Source organism: Lissotriton vulgaris, chromosome 9 (genome assembly GCF_964263255.1).
Source record: "Lissotriton vulgaris chromosome 9, aLisVul1.2, whole genome shotgun sequence".
Lineage (NCBI taxonomy): Eukaryota > Metazoa > Chordata > Amphibia > Caudata > Salamandridae > Lissotriton > Lissotriton vulgaris.
Window position 1 is genome coordinate 1070250010 of NC_141697.1, and position 21586 is coordinate 1070271595.

Genomic DNA, 21586 nt, shown 5'->3' on the forward strand with positions numbered 1-21586 from the left:
ATCATACAAAAAGGTTCTCATCCTGGGAGCCAAATGTAAACAAACTGACAATTGAACAGCAAACATCTCTCCTAATACTTGTGCATGTTGCAAGGGCACCTTATCCTGCTTGTGGCACATTAGGCTGGCCAGTACTCAAAGTAGTAGTGCAAACCATGGATAACTCACTTCGATGGTGCATTACTGCAGGCCAACCAAACAGTGGGGTGGAGGGGGCACATTGACTATCTCTAGGTCTGCAATATAAATACAATGGATAACTTTGAACTGGCGTATCTAAGCATGCTAATGTGATTATTGGAAGGCTAAAAGTAATCTAATCAAAAGGATGGTAGAGAGGATATGCTCCAGGGGAAGACAAACAGAAGATACGCAGGTAAATTAACTGAATGAAAAGCAAGCAAGGCAGGCAAAGGCAACCAATGGTAAGCAGGGAGTTGGACCAAGGTATATTTACCCGTCTGACGACTAAAAGCTATCAGCTAGGTGAGACCTAAACACATAAGGTACTGAAAAAAGCATATCAAGAGAATACTATTCACAAGGCATATTACATCATAACCAATTCATTGGTTGCACAAGAGAAGTAATACAAATTAAAATACAGGTTAATAACCCCCACAAACCAACCAAAATTCTCGCTGCATCTCTATCTCAATTGCTGCATGCAAATTTAGTTTTTAGTAACAAAACATCCAAAAACAAAAAAAAAAAAAAAGACAGTGGTGATGAAACATTGTTATTCACATGGTACCTGAAGTAAGGACTGATTGCAGCGAGAACATTTCTGTGACAGGGAAACTGTTTACCGTGATCCACTTCCACAATTATATCAGTTAGCTGTCCCTCATCATACATGATTTTGAGCTGTTGGAGAATACTGCATGCATGAAAAGGGTCCATGGTGCTGCTGGCTGCATTCGAAGGAGGAATTCCATTTTGGATTTGTAAATGACTGCCTAACTCTGCAAGGAGAAAAATACAAACAACAAGTTTTAGAATCCATTTAGGATATCTTTGGAAAATATATCCAAAGCTTTACAAAGTTCCATGCGTGTAGATATGAGGCCATGAAACAACTCACAAATAAGTGCCTATTTGCATAGTTCCTATGATCAGTGCTTTACAAACCTCCAAAAATACACAATGCATGAATGGCCGTTCTTTTGCACGGTGCACCCCCGTCTTTTTGCCTAGATGGTTTCTGCTAGTTGTAGATCTTTGTGCACTTTACTCAGGCTGATTGTAGGGTCTGCTTCCTATGGTGACCCCCACTTTTTGCTGTGATTCTCTGGTTTTTCGGCTTTAGTGTGGCTGTTAGCCTGCTAATCAGACTCAGCCCAGCTGTTCTCTCTCTAAATTGATACCATGTTCTTTAGGTACATACCAGATTGGTTACTGGGTTACCCTTGTGAGCCCCTGTATAGTGTGCCCTAGGTACCCAGGGTATAGGTGCACCTTAGGCCTACCAGGGGCTTAGAATAAGTATAGGAGCTGTGTCCCTAGGACTGTAGATTACCCTGGGCGAATCTTTGAAAGACATATCCTGGACCTTCGACGTTCCATTCTGACTGGAAGATGGAAGATATCTCCCTTGTGGTCAAGGAGTGACCACCCTGTTCAAACAGGCACCAACAGCAACTTTGCAGGTCTGCAGTTTCAAGGCTCCCGTCGGATCCCGAAGACTCTGCGACACAGGAACTGGACTTCCAGACTTCTGACTCCGACCCACATCCACAGCAAAGCGGAGACCCGTGGCGGACACGAGAGACGTGGGACCAGACACCATGGACATCCTGCTTTTTTGCTACCTGCACTCCTTTCCTGAAGCCTCAGTACGTTGTGCATTGGGGTACGAGAAGCCCCAACCCCGAGCACCATTTGCACCGAAGCCCAGGGCCCCACACTCTGCGAGTGTCCAGTGTGCCCCGCCTTTACATTTGAGCTAGACGCGTCTTCCCGGTTCCTTGCCAGTTGGCTAGTTCGCCCCCGAAGACCTTTGCTTTGAACTAAACATGCACTCCTGGTTGCTCCAGGCTTGCTCCAGCTTCCCTGAAAAGGAGCAGCGCCACAGACCATGCTGGTCTGCAACAGAGCCAATCTCGACATCCTGCGTGGGTTGCGGTTGCCAAGGCTTGTTGGGTCCAATCCGGATACCAACACCACAGTCATCTAGATCCATCGTGGGACAGCTCTAATCCAGCGCCTGGTCATAGTCTATGCCTCCTGGACCTCGTGGCTGAAGAGACAAGTTTGACTACTTTACCTGAAATCACCAGACATCGCCTGGTTCCTTCCTGGTCACTGGCTACTGACCCAGACTCTGTCCCTTCTGATTTCAGGTTCTTCCGATCTTCGATCCACCCTTGGATCCACCTGGACACTTTTCCTCTGGTTGCCTGCAGCACTTCTTTGCAGTTCTCCATAGAAAAACGACGACGAACTCAGACATGAAAAGACACCTGTGCAACTGGCTTCCCTGGGTGAGGTAACAAGAGTACTTCGGTGCTCCCGTGGGTCTTGAATCTCGAAGTGTCCTAGTTTAAAAGGGTTCCACCCTAGTCCATCCGGAAAACTCCCTAAATTGTATATTTGTAACTTTTACAAACACCATAGAAAGTCAATGGTAACCCGCGCCTGTGTTTAGACACGGCACGTAGCTCCCGTGGGCCTCCTACTTCTTGACCTTTAGTCGATTAGTGTAGCTCCAGCGATTCCACAAGCCCTAGGCCTGCTTTCCAATTCTCTTGTGGTACTTATACCACAGTATATGGTTTGTGAGGCCCCTAGGGCATAACGTATACTGTGCAACTTATCGTATATTAACTGTGTGACTTGTATTGTATTTTGACCTCTGACCTCAAAGAGTGCAGAGGGGTTGTGTTTAGATTAAATACATGTGTTTGAATATATACGTTGTGTGGTGTCCTTTCATTTGGCACTCAAGGGATTACAATTGGTAAAACAACTTGCTTAACTCGCCTACTGAAGTCTTAGCCTGAAGACTGCTGGTTCATGCTACCACTAGGATAGCTTTCTATAAGGTTGACTTTACAACCACCATCAATAAGGGTCGATTAGACTGGTGCAAGGTGCCCACAAGAACTAATGGACATCATATGCCAGGCTAACTTCTCACATTGGTGTGCAGCGGTTGGGATAAGAGCTTGCAATTGTTTTACCAAATAATCTCTTATCAAGGTACCTGTAGGTACATATAAATCAAGTCTTATATATACATAGGTTCTACTGAACTTAGTAGTTGTAGGTGGTAAGGGCTTAGCACACCCGACTACAACTCCTAGAGAGGTTCTAGTAGGAAAACAAGTAGAGTAGGTAGGTGCACACACACACACCTCACTAGCAATGTCCTTGGAGGCAGGGCCTAGTGGGCCTCTGCCAGAAGACAACCAAAGATTGCCTTCTAAGTATGACACATTCTCTTTTCAGGAACTGAGAAGCTTGTGTGGTGAGAAGACTGAGACAAGGACAGAGTCCAGCCATTAACCACCTGGTAGATATCTTAGTGGCTCATGATGTAGAGAATGCATCAGACCCAGGTAACCAAGGTAGTAGAGAGGGGGGGCCATCCCTCAACAGAAGAGAATAATACTGGGGATGATCCAGTGGTCTCGGATGATGAAGTGGATGCTGACCAGGATGAAGTTGATGAACCTGACCTGGGCAATACAGGAATATCTGAAGGTGGAGAGGGCCATGGTGGCCCCCCAACTAACCTTCCAAATAGGCCTAACAGTGGAAAAAGAAGGCGCAGATCACTTTCCAGTGGTTCTGATCATTATGATTCCTCGGTAGGGTCCAGTGCCTCTGCTCTAAGGAGGATGACTTCCCCTCAAAGGAGCGAGCACAAAGCTAGAATGAAAGGTCAAGCTGAGGATCAAGAGGCTAGAAGTTGCCCTTGCAAAAGAGACCCCAGCTCTTGAAAGAGACGAGAAATTGTGTGGGCTAGAGCCCACTGGTGCTAGCATAATTCCTAGAGATAGGGAAAGGTCTCATGACCATAGATACCTGAACAAAACTGTCCCTCATCAGATTGGGGTTGACATCCACAAATGGATAACTGCTTTGGAGAGAGCTTGCAAAGTACAGCAGGTACCCCAAAGTCAGCGGGCAGCAATCTTGTGGCTCTCCTTTGCAGACAAAGGAAGAGACACGCTCCTCACTGTAAGAGAAGAGGATGCTGACAACTACTATGTCCTGAAGAGTGCTCTGATAGATAGGTTTAGCCTAACCACTGAACAGTACAGGTTGCTGTTCAGAGATACCCAAGAGATACAGACTCAGGACTGGACTGATTTTGAAGACTGTGCTACTAAGGCTCTGGAAGGCTGGCTACGGGGCAGTAAACAGTCAAAAAGGAGGAAGGTACCCTAGGTTGCTGTTCAGAGATACCCAAGAGATACAGACTCAGGACTGGACTGATTTTGAAGATTGTGCTACTAAGGCTCTGGAAGGCTGGCTACGGGGCAGTAAACAGTCAAAAAGGAGGAAGGTACCCCTATATTGTATACAGGGAGGGGGTATACAAGCAGACAAAAGGACAAAACCCTGTTGTTAATTTGTTTTCCGGAAGGGCCTATTTACCACAGTATAAATTCTGACTGCAGGCTGATACACACAGTCTACTTCTCACAGGCTCAATCTCATAGAACCGGGGGTTACAGATATTCTAACAATGTTCCCGCTGTATTAACCGCCCCGACTTTGGGCCCCTACACAGAGATCATTGAACATCAATTGGACACAGGAATAAAACTAGTAAATGCCATTGGAGCCAATAAAGAGTCCCCCAAACACCCAACTGCAGAGCCCATAAATAAGATTTCCCCGAACCCCCAGGCTACTCTCATGGAACATTGCAGGTCTCAATAATAAACTAGATGATCCGGAATGGGAATTCTTTATTAACCAATTTGAAATCTGCATGTTCCAGGAAACCTGGGCAAGAACTGAGGTCCCCAAACAGGGTATGCCACTTTCAACATTTTAGCAACATCAAGGGGAATTGGGAGACCATCGGGGGGGACTCACTTTTTGGGTGAGGGCTCATTTGGGGTGCTCTGTGGAACAAGTGGATACTGGGTCAATTGACATTTTATCGGTCTTGTTACGGTTTCCTTCCAAGCCTCCCGTAGGCTTAATAAATGTATACTCAAGATCCACTACTAAAGGCAATGAATCCATTACGGTGGAAGAGCTATCATCCTTCGTGGGTTCTATTGACGATAGTTATTTGATCATAGTAGGTGGGGATTTTAACTGTCAGTTTGAGCCACATAAGGTTCATCATCCGATAGTCTTGATGAGGAGGACCATTTTCTGAAAATCCCCGAGTCTAGATGCCCAATAGTTAATAAATGGACTCCATTGGTGATTCAGATGAGTTGTCTCTCATTGAGGCATTCCTTACGAGCTTGTAATGGGAGAGCTATCTGAATCATCGAATGGGTATACGTTCTACAGTAAAAATCGTGGGTTTATATTAGACTATATTTTCATCAACTCCTACTCCTGGGATAGGATGTTGGATTTTAAAACTATACCACGCATAGACTGCGATCATCATGCGCCAATAGTAGCACTTAAGGCTTTGTTCATGGGGGATATGGCTCATCTAGATAATCCTTCAGACCCTAGGTTGGTGGCCTCAAACTGTAGGAAGAGTGAGATGGACAAATTTTAGTCAATCTGAGGACAAAATGAGTAGCTTATATGAAGCTCTGCTACCCGTTCTTGTGGAGGCGTCCACTTTATGTTGCCCTAGTGAGAAGGGTATAAATTTGCTGCAGGCATAAACGATTTATGTTAAATTAGGGAAAGCCGCATTTGATTTTTTTTATCCAAATAGACGTATGAAGCAGGATAAGCTGCCCTCCCACCCCTGGTATAATGCTTCTTGTCGCATAGCTAAAAAAGCTCTAGTAACATAAATTAAAGCTAAAGACCGCCCCCTAACTAGGATAGCTAGAGTAAACTATAAAGCGGCCATACAAGAAACCAGGAAGAGATGGGAAGATGAAAATTGGACCACCTTGAAAAATGCTCTAGGGGAAAGAGATACGAGGACCTTTTGGGGAGTGGTAAATACAGGTTCGTCAGCCCCTCGTAGTGCGACTGAACCAAATTTGGATGAGGAAGTCTGGCGGGAGCATTTTGAATCTCTATATGCCAAGGAGCAATTGCCCGGTGCTGCTCTTCCCAATAGTTGTGACTTTTTAGTGTCCTACATATAAATCAACAGAAGAGTGACTAGAAGAAGGAGGGAGTTAGTCAGTTACTATCATTACAGGGAAAATTTCTACAGACTATAACCATTCATACCGAATTAAGTTGCATGCACAAAGTAAAGAAAAAAAAGAGCCCTCAGGCACCAACCAAGACAGTTGGTTGCCATTTGTCTTCATTGGGTTCTTTTCTTTAAGAAAAAGTGAATCAGTGAGTTAAAAGAAGTGTGGGAAACTCCCCAGACAAATTACTTTATTGAGGGGGTAGCTCTAACTTCATTAAAATCTGTGATAAGTCGGACAATTTGGTGATGTTAGTTTGAACCACCCAGTCCTAGAAAAGAAAACAGTAAAACTGTCTTGTTGGTGCCTGAAGCAGGGATGTGGAATTCCTATAGCCCGACGCCCAGGACATACTGTTTGGGGTCAAGGGCAACAAGTTGTAATGTGTATTTTGTCCTTGGGGCAAGTAGGCCTAACCCCAGACAACACAAACTCTTTACACATTATGGATCAGGGAAAAGCAATGTCTGCAGTTAAGGTAATATTTGTTTCCATGTGTTAAATGCGGTTCAAAATTGCATTTATGGTTCATTTATGCAAAGGCTTTATTATTAGGGTGAGCGCTCTAAGTAAATGTTGTAAGCTTGGACTGTACTACTGACAGTGGTTGCAGTATAAAAATGTGTAGACACGTTTTCAAAGTTTAGCAATGTGAGGCTATATATAAGGCTCCCAGAATGCTCTCCGATTAGATGCAAATATTTGCAGAGGTTTGAAAGCAAGCTTGAAGAGTCTTTGCTTTCAAAATGAAATGTTCACAAAAATGCAAGTAGGAAAAAAAACATTTGGCTAAACTACTGTAAAATATTAAGTACCAATTCTTTGCAACATCATTTAGTGAAATGTGTTTATGTATGCTAGCATATCCCACAGATATTCATAATGGAAAACCAGTGTAAACAATTTCAATAAGATTATGAGAAACATAAAAATAAACAAGCATTGGCAAAGCCAGCAGATCTGAAATTGATGGTCAGCGTTTTGGTTTTGTCAATGTCTGACTTGGTTTGGCATGGTTTTTGTAAAACCAAATTGGTGTGGGAGCTGCCTGGCCCTCACCATTATAACTAACATTGGCAAAAGCAAAAATAGTTTTGGGCTTAAAAAGCACACATTGCCACAGTAGTTCCGATCACTGAACAAAACTACTTTGTGTGCCGATATTCTCCATGTGAAAGAGCAGAATGCTGTCACTCACGGTGAAGCCAGCTGATAGACGGACAGAGAGGTGGAATTTTAATAAACGCAAAAGGCCATGGTTATTGCCAGGCCAAATTACGTGCCCAATTATTAAAAGAAAGTCTCAAAAGTGTCCCCATGGTATATGTCCTTGAATTAAGTGCAGATATACAAGTTTGTGAATTCACAAAAAGTTACAGAAGTAGGCCAGGAAATAGTTCTCCTAGAAAATATTTGTGAACTGCATTTTAGCATGAGCAAATCTGCGTGTGTAGATTTGCTCATTTGAAAATCTAAGTGTTTGCAAGTTTACTTTCCCTCCCTTTTTTCCCAACCCTGGAAGAAGTTTCACATCTGCCATGGTCAGGAGTTAATATCCAACCTGTCTCAGTATGGAAAAAGATTAGAGAAGAGTTGGTGAAAATCCTTAAAACATGCAAGTTAGTAGGTTTGCAAAGACTCAAAGGGGCATTCCAACCCTGGAACTATTGCTTACCACCACCTTCAGTCCCAGTATATAGATCTGCGGAAACATGGCAACATAAGGGAATGGCTAGTATTCAAATCCCACTATGGTATGAGCCTGGCATAATCAGATAGGCTATATCAGAGATCTTAGGTAATAAGATAGCTGCCATAATTTGTTGCCGCATTACATGGCACAAAATGGACAAGTGGATTTTGTTACAGGACATACAGATTTGTGGAGCAACTTGCCCCATGGACAAGTAGATATTTTATTAAATTCCACACCCCTGCTGAGGGCTCTTTTTTCATTACTTTGTGCATGCAACTTAATTCGGTATGAATGGGTATAGTCTGTAGAAATTTTCCCTGTAATGATAGTAACTGACTAACTCCCTCCTTCTTCTAGTCACTCTTCTGTTGATTTATATGTAAAGTTCCTTAAGGGGTACAAGAGTGGCCTCTGAGCCCTTTCTCTCCTGTTGATTATATACTTGTTAGTGTCCTACCCCACAGCTAAAGGAGATTTAATTTTACTGCGCGATAGTGAGGTGGGTCAGAGCATAAGCTTAAATGAAATAAAAGGCGCGCTGGGAAGGTTAGCCCCGGGTAAGGCTCCAGACCTAGATAAGAAACCTGGAGACCTTTTTAAGACTGAACCATCCATTTGGGTGCCATGTTTTTGGATGCTTTTTAATGCAATTGCTTCGAGTTGGCTTGGTGTGGAAATAATTCCGATTTTAAAAAAGGGCTTCCCACTCCTTCCCACTAATTATAGACCACTTCGTTTAATAGACATACCGCAGAAAGTATTTGCACGTGTTCTACTCCTTAGGCTACAATCATGGATGAAGAAGGGGGTACTGTCCGCTCTGCAGGCCGGGTTCAGGGAAAAGCTGTCGACCCTGGACCAAGTATTGAGACTGCAATTGTTATACTGGAAGACCGTTAGCCTGCAGGGGGGCAGTCTCTACGTCCTCTTTGTAGACCTGTGGTCTGCATTTGATCTAGTGCCCAGGGAGAAACTCTGGTTGGTCTTGAATGAAATGGGGGTCCCTGTATATTTAATCCAACTTTTTAAACGTCTTCATGAGTCCAACTATGTGTGCATTAGGCATGGTAAGGACGGAAACCTTACAGCACCCATAGCCATTAAGCGTGGAGTACATCAGGGCTGCGTGCTCGCGCCAAACCTTTTTAGCCTATACATCAATGGCTTGATTGATGCCCTCCTTGCAGAAAAAGATCTGGATGCCCCTAAATTAGCCTCACGTAGAATTTCGGCCATGATGTTTGCGGACGACACTCTACTGAAAGCCAAATCGCCATCTGGCCTACAACGCACTTTGGACAAATTTGAGATGTTCTGTAGGTATAGAGGACTAGAAATAAATCTACAGAAAACTAAATTCATGGCTTTTAATGGCCCAAAAAGTACGCGTCCAAATCAGTCTTTAAATGGCATCCCCCTTGAGCGACTGTCCTCCTTTGTGTATTTAGGATTCACAATTTCCGAATCCATGGGATGGGGGGCCCATATTACGAAATCTACGTTAAAATTGGCACAAACCTCAGGTGGCATCAAGAAGGTCCTTAACAATTCTAGCAAAAGAATTGTCAGCCCGGCGATTGAAATTTATAGGGCACAGGCTAGAAGTGGGGCATTATATGGTGCAGAGCTATGGGGACATCTATAACTTGACAATTTAACCCAGGTGGAGAACCAATTTTTAAGACAGTTATTTAGATTGCCACGCAGCACTCCGCTGGTCCCATTACGTTTAGATATGGGAATTTTGTCAATTGCAGATGTGGCGAGTCTTAAACCTATAATGTATTGGCGCTGCTTGGGGACTACCCCCCAACTTACACCTTACAGGGAGGAATTGTCAGAGGTTATGAGGGATAGGGCCGTAGCAAAGTTCCCTTGGTTTAACCACATTAAATCCCTGTTAAACGGTATAGAACTTGGGGATTGTTGGTCTGAACCACAGACAGCCTGTTTTTTTTAACATCTAATAATAAAATGAAGGCGCTTTGTAAAGAGTATAGATTGGCTCAGCTCCATATCTCCTCCAGTATTGGGAAACTTACCAGAGCCTTTTTAGACATAAAAGATATCCCTTACTTTGAGTCAGTAATAGATCTAATTAATCCTCCTGTGGCTAGGAAGCTTTACCAACAGTATAGATACGGGGTGCTACCTCTTCGCTGCTTTACATCTAAGTCGAGAGATCAGCAAATGCTCCAATGCCTGGCGGGTGCCCATCCCGAGGAATCTGAGCTCCATGTTTTCTTTAGCTATCCAGGCTACCAGAAGGCAAGGAAACATTGGTTGGTTCAGGTCTGTAGAAATCTTGGTGATAAGCGCTGCCTTGAAGTATTTAGGATATTGAAAACTGACACGAGTATCCCAATTGTTTATTCAGTTGCAGGCTTTTTGTTCTCCATGTGGTGCACCAGAAGGGTTTTTCTGAAAATGCTGTAGTGATTCCGCCATAATGAACTAATAGTCCTATTATAGCATGCTGGTTCAATAATTTGTAGCCCTTTTTGCATATTTTCTTAATGTTTTATTGTACTCCTCTTTTTATTCTTATTGTTTTAGATAATAGATAATTTATATATTTATTAATGTACCACGCACTTTCTGGAATTAACTTGGTGTCCTTCGCCTAAATGCATCATATCACTAACTTTGAGGATTAGAATGAACAATATTTGTTTAATTATTAATGTGATTCCTAATCGTTAGTGAATTTTAAATGTGTGATTACTGTGTATTGCACTTTTTAGGTCATTTTGACTGAAATAAAGTTTATTTGAACTGAACTGATAAATATTTGAATATATACCTTGTGGGTTGTCCTTTCATTTAGTACTCAAGGGGTTACAATTGGTAAAACAACTTGCTTAACTCGCCTACTGAAGTCTTAGCCTGAAGACTGCTGGTTCATGCTACCACTAGGATAGCTTTCTATAAGGTTGACTACAACCACCATCAATAAGGGTCGATTAGACTGGTGCAAGGTGCCCACTAGAACTAGTGGACATCATATGTCAGGCTAACTTCTCACACTGATCAGAGTCTGTGTTCCCCTTATCAACATGATACAATTGGATACTCCTAATTACCAAATTTATCTTACCTATAAGTCCCTAGCATATGGTATAAAGTGAATCTAGGGTCTGAAAGTTAAATGCCTCTAGTGGACTGCAAAAACAACAGTTGACCTATTGAGTCATCCACTACAGTGGCAGTGTAAAACATGGATTCATGCCTACCATAGTAGCCTGACTAAAACAGCTTTTAAACTGCAATTCAACTTTACTGTTTTGAAAGGCCTAAAATTTCCTTTTAAATACTAATAAGTTACCCTAATAATGCCTTACTGTCCATAGGACAGGGTGCATGGAATTTAAAAGTAGGATATGTAGGACCTGAACCTTAAACATGCTCTTCCAGTTAAAGGGCGGCACAGCTATTTTTATTGTAGCAAGGCAGCATGCTCCATAGGAAAACACTGGGGGCAATATTAAATTTAATACGGTTACCTCTGGATAGAAAATACATAGAAATGTCATACTTTGACTCTTTGAAACATTTACTAAAAACTAAATTCACTGTTTAAGTCACATTTTAAATAAATATTATGGAAAAGGTAATTTTAGAAAAGTTTTTTCCCCTGCCTAAAGGCTCTGGAAACTAATTTGCATTGGCCTCCAGCAGCAGCCCGCTGAATGAGGTTTGAAAACTCCTCCAAGAGCAGGAGGCAAAAGCTTGGGTGTGTGTTGGGGGAGGGGTGGGGGGAGCTCTTGTTCCTCCTACAGGATGGCTATTTGGGCCGTGCCTAGAAACCTAATTTCAAAGGGGCCTGCGCTTTCAAAAGGCAGATGTCAGATGACACCTGGAGATGCTCCTTTCTTGTTCCCCGAATAAGCCTGGCTCCAATCACAGTGGGGATGTAGCTGCTCGCAGAACTAGTTTGAAGTGACCATAGAGGAGCAGTTGCTTATTTCAATGTCCACACTTCCAGAGTGGGCCCACAGGTCCTGCACAAGGGGAAAAGGGTTTCATCATCCTGGATTTAGGCAGAAAGAGACACTGTGAGATTGTTGTTCTCCAAGTCAAAGTGAAAATGCTGTGAAAGTGGGTATGGTTATCCCCTAGGAACATTTACCATATTGGTTGAGGATGCGCCAGTACACTAGTGGACCTGTGGATGATCATAGAAGGACTAAACCTGCTGTCTGACCTGTGAAAAGCCCTGAAGGACTGGACCCGCTTTTTGGCTGTGGCCTGCAGCCTTGCCCCACTGGAGGAATCAGGAGCTCCAAAAACGTGACTAAGGGCCAGATTACGAATTTGGTAGTCCTAGTGCAGGCCGCCATGCCAGCACACTGCTCGAGAACTGAAAACTCGACCACCTGCCAGATTATGAGCAATCTTGGGGTCTGGCACACAGTCCTTTGGCATAACCATGACGGGCCCATTAAAAATGCACCGCAATGGGAATGCAAAAAACCCTTCCTGCACGGCATGGACTGTAAAGTCCATGTCATGCAAGAAAAGGGGTGACTGCACACAAGGTACATCTTGGCCCCTGTAGGGCCCCCTTTGTTTCCTCACCACCACAGTTTACATGGCAGCCTCACCGCCATGAAAACTGTGGCGGTGAGGAAATTTCTAATCTGCTCGGCAGTGCCGTAGTGGCACAGGCAGCATATTAGAGCCTCTGACCGTCACGGGATCCATGATTCCCTGATGGCTGCGGCGGTCCCACCACAGGTTTGCAGTCCGATGGACCGCCAAACTCCTAATTAAGCTCAAAGACCAAAAGTACGAATCTTCACCTGGAGAAGGCACAACAATTATCTGTAAAAAAAAGTGCAATAAATAGAAGATACGCACTCAGGTACACACTTTAATTACCCCAATCTGAAAACTATTTGCAAGCTTACAGGGAACCGGATAATAAGAGTGTATGTGAAATGTGCCGAGTGGCTTTTCTCACCCTATAGACACTATGGGACTAAAGGTAATGTGTGAAATGTAAAGTTTTGGAAGGACTCTAGTGCTTATGTATTAAATACAACCGAACCGGAAACACCTACATATAAAATAATGAAAAGATGTCAAGACCATTTCAAACAAACTATGTAGTCATACAAAATATAAATGTAACATAGCTAGTGTTTTTCTTAAGTATTTCATTTTAAATAGCGCACAGGTAACCTTAATGCAGATTTGAATAAAAACTACCTTACAGTGCTTTATACTTTCAGTACACAGAGTTATAATAAGTCAGAGGTTCCAACCTTTTGTAAGCAACTTTTTGTGCCAACAGAAATAAGCAACATTCAAACTTTCATGGAACATATGAGCATAGATGTGCTGGTAAAGCAAATGAAACATGAACCAGTGTACTAAATAAGAATTTACAAAATTAACACATAAATTGACAGCAATTAAGAGCATTTGCGGGACCATTTAGAGTAAAAACAAATCGTGCAAATCACAAATCCATACAGGCCAGTGGGCAAATTTAAGGACTAAGTGGGTGCAGTTGGTGTAGGTTCTTCCCGAAGTGTGGTTTTAAAAATAATATCAAATTGTGATTTCTACAAGGTGATTGGCCAGAAAAATGGGTTACAACTTGGACTTATTTTTGTCTCTTGGCAAGGATCTTACTAAAGTCAGAGTTGCATGTGTCACTATATTTGCAATTAGGGATTGAAGTAACCGCAAATTGATCTTGATGGCAATCTGGTTGAAATAGGAGTGATTGGAAGGAATGTTTTTGGGGCGTTTGACTTTTTTCCTACATAAAGACTCCAAAAATATTGGAAACATTTACAAACCAATCTGCAAGGGAGTTGTTGGCTCTCTGTAACAAAGCTGCCTTTCCCGTGTGGTCACACCAGATTGGACCCTATTTTATATTATTGTAGAACTCTGTGCCCTTTATCCCTAATCAAAACAGGAAAACAGTGACTGCACTTTCTCTTTAAACATGGTTAAACTGGTTTATTCCTGATTGGCACACTTGCTTGTAAGTCCCTAGTATATGGTATAGAACTTGCACCCAGGACCTGGAAGTTAAATTCAACTGGTGGGCTGCAGCACATATTGTGCCATCCACTACATTGGCAGTGCAAACATGGCTATAGAACTGCTTTTTGTAATTTTACCGCTGCAGTAGAAAACCTGCAGTGTGACCTATCAAAATAATTATTTAGGCAGGTAAAGGCCACCCTTGGCCAGAGCTACCAGGGGATTAAGATCACGTTAAATTAGTGACTTTAAGGGTTCACCCTGACAAGAGTCTGGATTATTGTTTGGGGGGCGGGGGGGAGAAGACATGGAATTTTAAATTGCCACAGTTAATATTTTGAGTTACTACAAAAACACCGCAAACTGAAGATTCTAACTACCATTCTTACTCTTTTAATCTGGCAATGGTCTGTTCAGATTACAAGAGGATCTGCTCTCCCTTGCAGCATATGAATTCTAAATGAATAATTACTTCAGGATTCTCACTTCCTATTCCTCCCCACTGAGATGTAGCCTTCTGGAACAAAAGAGCTTTACCAAAAATGAAATACAACAAATAGTCTAATATTTCTATGCCACAGTACATACTTTAACAATAGACTATCACATACTGCTGTATTTATTACGTTTATAGAATGATTAGCCAGCTGAAGAGACAATTCATATACTGGCTGGGGATCGTCACAAGTTGAGCCATAAAAAGAAACTAAAGACTATCTTTCCCTGTTAATATTAATTTCCAGCACCACCACCCACCTACTAAATCTATCCGCCGCCACCTGTCCCACACAACCTTCAAATCTCTTGCTGAGAATAGCTGTTGCCCCTCTATGAGGCGCTTATGCCGAGGAACAACATAATTGGAAAGGCAACCAATTACGTGAAGACATCCTGGATTTTCTAATATGAGTCTCTTAAAGTAAGACTACAGATGCCATCTTCCCAACAGGCCAATCCATCAATGCCCAGTTCTTTCGAGAATTATTTATGCCGTTGACATGAACAGATTCGAACCTACAATTTCCACATACGGTCCACGTTATAGATGCATTTCTGAAAAGCACCAGCGAACATCAGCCATGCACACGATCCACGCTCCCTCCTTAGCTCACTTGGACTATCTCATCCCAGCAAGAAACCATTTTTAGCTCTGCAAACATCCACCCCAGTCCCACTTTGGGGTTAATGGAAGCCCACAATTACCCAAAAGTGTGCCAATCACTGATTACTACATCCAAACCCTCACATAACCACTCCCCAGTGCCCTCAACCCCTTTGCTGTGACCATGTCGTCCTGTAAATGATCTTGCCTCTTCCCTGAAAACAGTGAGATGCTTGCACCTTGCTCTGGAACCCAAAGGCCTGCTTCAATTGTTCTTTCAATTTCTACCATCCGGACACCCAAAAAATGCGTTAAAGAATTCTGACAAGCTTCAACCTCCTGTAATGCGCTAAAGAATTCTGACAAGCTTCAACCTCCTGTACTTCAGCCAAGACGGTCATTAATAGACGTCGCCTTCCTCATTGAAACATGGATGAACGCCTCCTCAGCCCCCGACATCGCCATCCCGGATGGATACAAGATCATCAGGAAGGACCGAGTCAACCAGACGGGAGGAGGCATCGCCATCGTCCACAAGAACACCATCCGCATCACGACCGACGCCGACGACACCTACACCGCCGCCGAACACCTCCACTTCCAGATCCACACCGACCCAAAGACGACCCTCAGAGGAACCCTCCTCTACAGACCCCCGGGACCACGCACACAATTCAGCGAAGACATCACGGACTTCATCAGCCCACACGCCCTCCTCTCCGCCAACTTCATCCTCCTAGGGGACCTCAACTTCCACCTGGAGCGCTTTTAAATCGAACTTGTTTTATATTTGGGGGGCTTTTAATTTGTGAGATTTAGTGTGAATTGTATTATTGAGGAACACTGACACCCTACCCACCTTTACTCTTTCATTCCTGCCCAGCCGCCTTGCTGAAGCGCTACTCGGCGGCAGTGGGCGCCATCTTGGGTGAGGCTGGGGGAGCGCTCTAGTCGCGCCGTCCTCCCACCCTCCTATTACCCTATATAATGTGCATTACGGCCAGACGGCGCAGCGGGCTGGCGCAGCGGGCGCGCCGGGCGCGCGCCGAAGCCGCGCCTAAGCCAAGCCCGTCTGCGCCCGTCCGCGGCCGGCCGGGACCAGGGGCCACGACCCCTGCTTCTCCTTCCCACCAACTTTATCACTACAGCAGGAGTATGTTGCTGGGATTACGCCCTTCCCCTTCCTTCCTATGCAGACACTCCATGGAGGCGCTTGAGTTGCGGATGTGCCCTCATTGCTCATTTAAAAGGTAGGAATGTTGTGCCCGCTGTTATGGAAGAGGTGATACTCAAAGGTGGCTTGCTAAATTGTAGATCGCTAAGCAAGCATTGTGTCCAACTATGGGACCTTTTATCAGATGAGGAGTTGAACATACTGTTCCCAACGGAAACTTGGTTGGGTGAGCACTCCGACCCGGATATCCTTAGCTCCGAACCGCCGGGGTATACCCTCACTAGAATTGATAGAGGGGGAGGTAGGGGCGGGGGCATCGCCATTATTGTTAAAAACCCAGCTTGATGCTCCCTGCGCCCGATTAAGGTTGATAACTGTGAGGGGGGTGAGTTTAATATTAAGATTAGCCCTCGGGAATCTATCTCCGGCATTTTAATTTACAGGCCCCCGGGAGCCATGTGGAATTTCAGACTTAGCCTGATGGAAGGCGTCGCCCATCTTGCCATCAGACACAGTAAACTGATGGTGTTGGGAGATCTTAATGTACATCTTGAAGATCCCCTTCAGAAAGATGCGGTTGACCTGCGACAAGTCTTGAAAGAGCTGCAACTTGATCTGCAAAGTGAGGCCGCTACCCATGAGCTAGGCCATTGTTTGGATCCAGTGTTTGCCAGCTGGGATGGGGTAAAAGTGTTGAAACCTAAACCTCTCCCCTGGACGGACCACTTCTTAGTGCCACTTCAATTTTGCTATCTGCCCCAGAAGACAGCTAAGAATGATAATAATTTTCCCCAGCGAAAATGGAAGCAGTTCTCCCAAGAGGCTTTTAATCTGCTCATACAAAGGGTGGGTCCACCTATGGCCAGGGATAGTGACACTGCAAATACCGAATTTAATGAACTAATTTCAACTGCCTTGGATTCGCTTGCTCCTCGGAGCAGCTATAAGTTGAAAGGGGGTAGACAGCGCACTGCCCCTTGGTTTACCCAGGAGCTACAGCAAATTAAAATCGGAATGCAAAAAACTTGAACGGAGCTGGAGGAGGAATCCATGCGCACAGAGCAAGAGTAGCTATAGCTTAGCGCATAAAAGATATCAATGCACATTGCGCAGGGCGAAAGCCAAACACTATCAGGCACGCATAGAGGAAGCTGAGAGCTCGTCGAGAGAGCTCTTCAAAATTTTTAAGGAAATATCCCTGGTATCCAGTTCTAATGCCCCGAAAGTAGACTCGGTTGCAGAATGCAACAGGGTAGCTGACTTCTTTTCGGGGAAGGTTAAGAACATTTATGCCTCTTTTTCTAAACAACCCATGAGTGGCACAGAATTCAGGGCTGCAAGGACACCTATGGATCCATGCACTGAACTACAACTGTTTACTGTTCCCCCTACTGAGAGCTTAAACAGGATCTGCCGCAGCGTCAGGTCCGGATCTCCCATTGATCCTGCGCCTCCTAGAGTGGTGTCGGGTGGGCTGTCAGTGCTGGAACCTTACATCAGGCATGTACTTCAGACGTCTTTCTCCACTCAACAGATCCCGGAGGACTGGAAGAAGGCGGTGGTGTTGCCTATTAGGAAAAAGCCCAACGTCGGTCTTGATGTGTTTGAGAACCTTAGGCCCATCTCGCTGCTTCCCTATCTGGCCAAAGTAGCAGAAAAGGTGGTGAACTCTCAATTAGTTGAACACCTTGAGAGAGTCAATATTCTTCACCCCTCCCAATCAGGCTTTCGAGCGGGCTTCTCGATGGAGATTGCCCTTCTGCGTGCAACTGAGACCCTTAGAGCTGGAGCGGATGCGGGGCATACTATGGCCTTGATAATGCTCGACCTCAGCGCAGCGTTTGACACTGTAGCCCATTCCATCTTGCTACAGTGTCTAAACGAAGCTGGGGTCGTAGGAGCCGCCCTGAACTGGCTGCAGTCGTTCCTGACGGGGCGCTGCTTTCAAGTTCAACAGGGGTCCTGCCGTTCCTCCGAGGTGCCACTAGACCAGGGAGTGCCACAGGGCTCAGCTTTGAGCCCTACACTTTTCAATCTTTACATGGCCTCCCTGGCCAAGGTTGTCCAAGCATTTGGGGTGGAGTTGGTGTCTTACGCCGACGACACTCAACTTCTTATCTCGCTGTCTCAAAACCCCACAGGAGCATCCTCCAATTTCAAGGCCTGCATGCAGGCCTTGGCTGACTGGATGGATGCCCATTGTTTAAAGCTCAATGGCTCCAAAACCGAGGTTTTGGTGGTGGGTGGTAAGAGCAGTAGCTGGTCAGCCGATTGGTGGCCATCCTGTCTGGGCGCCACTCCTGTACCATGTGAGGAAGCAAAAAACCTAGGAGTGTGGGTTAATCCCACACTGTCCTATGAGGGTCATATTAGACGCCTTGTGGGGAAGTGCTTTGGGGTCCTGAAGGTTCTAAATAAGACTCTGGATCTGCTACCCTTGACTGCCAGAAGGACGATGACGCAGGCTTTCGTCGCCTCTCGGTTGGACTATGGGAACGTTTTGTTCCTTGGTACCACCGAGATGAGTATGGGCCGCCTGCAGGTCATCCAGAACGAGGCTGCTCGCCTGGTGCTGAGGAGGCCGAGGAGAGCCAATTCACAGAAGGCGCTTGATGCTTTCCACTGGCTCCCCATAAAGAAACGTGTTCTGTTTAAATGCCTGCTTATGTGCCACCGGATTGTCTGGTTGAGGGCTCCCGCCTATCTTCGGGACCTAGTCTGCAGATACGAGCCGCCCAGGGCCTTGCGCTCGGGAGGTACGGGGCTGCTGACAGTTCCGCGGATAAAGAGATCCAGAATGGGAGGGCGGTCGTTCACATTACTGGCCGCCCAAAACTGGAACAAACTCCCGCTTGCTCTAAGGCTGGAGAGCAGAGAGGCAATATTTCGGTCTCTGCTGAAGACTCCCTTGTACACACTGTGAGGCTCTGGTGAGGGGGTTTCCTAGTGAGGTTTTTTTTTTTGTCTGCCACTACTCCATTACCATGAATTTAGATTTTTGGACTCCAAAATCAGTAAACTTTTAGGAGCACTTTGCTAAATTAACAGACTGAAAGAGCTGATTTCAACATAAACTGAGCAGGTATGTGCTAGTCACTGAATAACCCAAACAGTTTAACACTACTGACAATACCAATAAGAAAATAAATGTGGGATTCTTGCACTATTCAGTCATAGGCACCGTAAGCATAAGTTATGCAACCTCTCGTATCTATTCTGTGTAAACAAATATTAAACAAAGATGACAAAAGCTTATTCTGTTACCTGTGATTAATTACCAAGGTAGAACAATCACCATTATATGGCTTCACAAACTGTATGATCAAATTGCCACTTTCATCATCCCAACACCAATAATAGGAGCTTCGAGAAAATCAGTTTCACAAAAGTGTAAATATTGTTGCTATCTATGATCACAGAGTTGTGCACCATTAACCTCACCAAGTTTAAAAGCAAAGAAAAACAGGAGTTCCATGTTCATTATAATGACACTGCCGTAATGCGGGAGCTGAAATCTGCTACGGATCATTGTACATGCGCATAGTAAGCATGCGCGAGTTGATTAAAAGTTATAACATTTTAATTACACTATGGGGATTAAGGCGAGGGAAAATGGGAGAAGGAAGTGACTTCTCATTCTTCCTACTGATATATTCTATTATACATGAAATTGCATGTTTATAGGCTTTACACTAAGGGAAATTTAAAAATGATGAATCAAAACCTGAAGCCCACTTTACAATATGGTACACCTGCACATCATTCTCCAATACCCTCTTTCTGCTTTAGGCACTAAGCTATAATAACCCAAATGAATTATGGGATGAATCCTTACATTTATAACGGTGTTATCTGTGTAACAATTATATGACCGCACCTTTCCCATACTTAAGTGTTTGGATAGTGACAACATAAATATGTATGTAATGCCCACGCTCTACAACAAATCCCTCGGTCATATACATTTCTTGTCCATCGATCTTAGCACACATAAAGGTCCCAACCAACTACCAAGATATACACCATGGCCTCACTCTTAGGTCTAGTGCCACACCCCCACACCCCACTTTCCTCCCCTGGAACACACAGTTAACCTCATCTACTTATTGTAGATTTGTTGTTATTGAGCTGACTGAGAACTAAAATATAAAAGACTGCTTTAAAACAAAGAGTAATTGGACAAGAACTTTCACAACATTCACAAGGCCAAGAGGAACAACATAACGCTAGTGAGACAAGTGGGAGTTGTGTACATTTGTGGCTGGCGTCAGTGTAACATCAGAGCATTAAAAAGGATACATACTTTGCATTTTCTGCGTTACATCACTGATCCATAATAATGCAGTAGGGTAATGTCCTGGTTCTTGGTATTTAGCCACTAGGCTTTAACACACAGTCTCCTCCTCTACATGTACCGGTACAGAGTAACTTCTGACTGCTGTACCTCTGTGCCAGCTCTCCACTCGTCTGCCATTTAAAGTGCCCTTAAAATATTCTCTGAAAAACACCGTGCCGCAGCACCCAACAGGCCTAAACTCGGCTTCACTCATACACATATGGGATATGGCCGTCTTCATGGTACATCCACACCGTGATGCAACTATCCATGTAAATACAAATGCACAAAATGTTACCTCGCCGAACATAATATACCAACTGCTTTAAAACGCATTACCTGGTATTTAAGATACACCCACATGCCACTGTAAGAAAGAGCACACACCTGTCGCGGTACTGAATTGCCACCACCCACCATATCGATGCACTCAGCGCTCTGCTCCACCTCCCTGCTACATAAACTATTCATACAACACACAAATAGTGACCACAAACAAGGTTCTTTCATCAACCATGATCGCCTACGACGAGCATAAAGACAACGCTTTAGAGCACACAGTAAACAAATCAGCGGAAACAAGCTGTCAGAGCCTCGGAAGCAGCGCCTCAGCCCCTATCTGAACCCTCGGCCCGTCACCGACCTCCTAAAGCGGCCATTCTCCTTCGGCAGACTACAGGCAGACGTCATCCGCCTTGCTCACAGAGGCCGGATATTTAACCACAGCCAATACAATTCACGGAAACTGGCAGCCCCATGACGTCAGGCGTTTCTATTGGTGAAAGCTCGCATAGGCTCCCGGGGGCTGTAGTTTTCAATACTGATAAACGACAGGTTTTAGAACAGTGTACTTCCGGGCTCTTGTTGACATGTTCGTGCTCAGCATGTGGCACTTAACAGCAAGTCAAAGAGAGCGAGCGAGGCTGCGCGTCAGGCAGTTTGTGGGACCTTTAGTTGGAGCAGTTTC

The 21586-nt window shown here is 44.5% G+C and overlaps 1 protein-coding gene across 1 annotated transcript in view; it reads right to left on the reverse strand.

Moving 5' to 3' along the window:
* Positions 1 to 21322, reverse strand: part of KBTBD8 (kelch repeat and BTB domain containing 8) — a 36385-nt gene extending 15063 nt beyond the window's left edge. Inside the window, exons 1-2 of the mRNA XM_086939041.1 lie at positions 21263 to 21322; positions 755 to 965 (exon numbers count right to left, since the gene is read on the reverse strand). Coding sequence (XP_086795167.1) covers positions 755 to 965; positions 21263 to 21278 — 227 coding nt within the window. The 5' untranslated portion in view covers positions 21279 to 21322. The remainder of the gene's footprint in view (positions 1 to 754; positions 966 to 21262) is intronic.
* Positions 21323 to 21586: the final 264 nt, after the last annotated feature.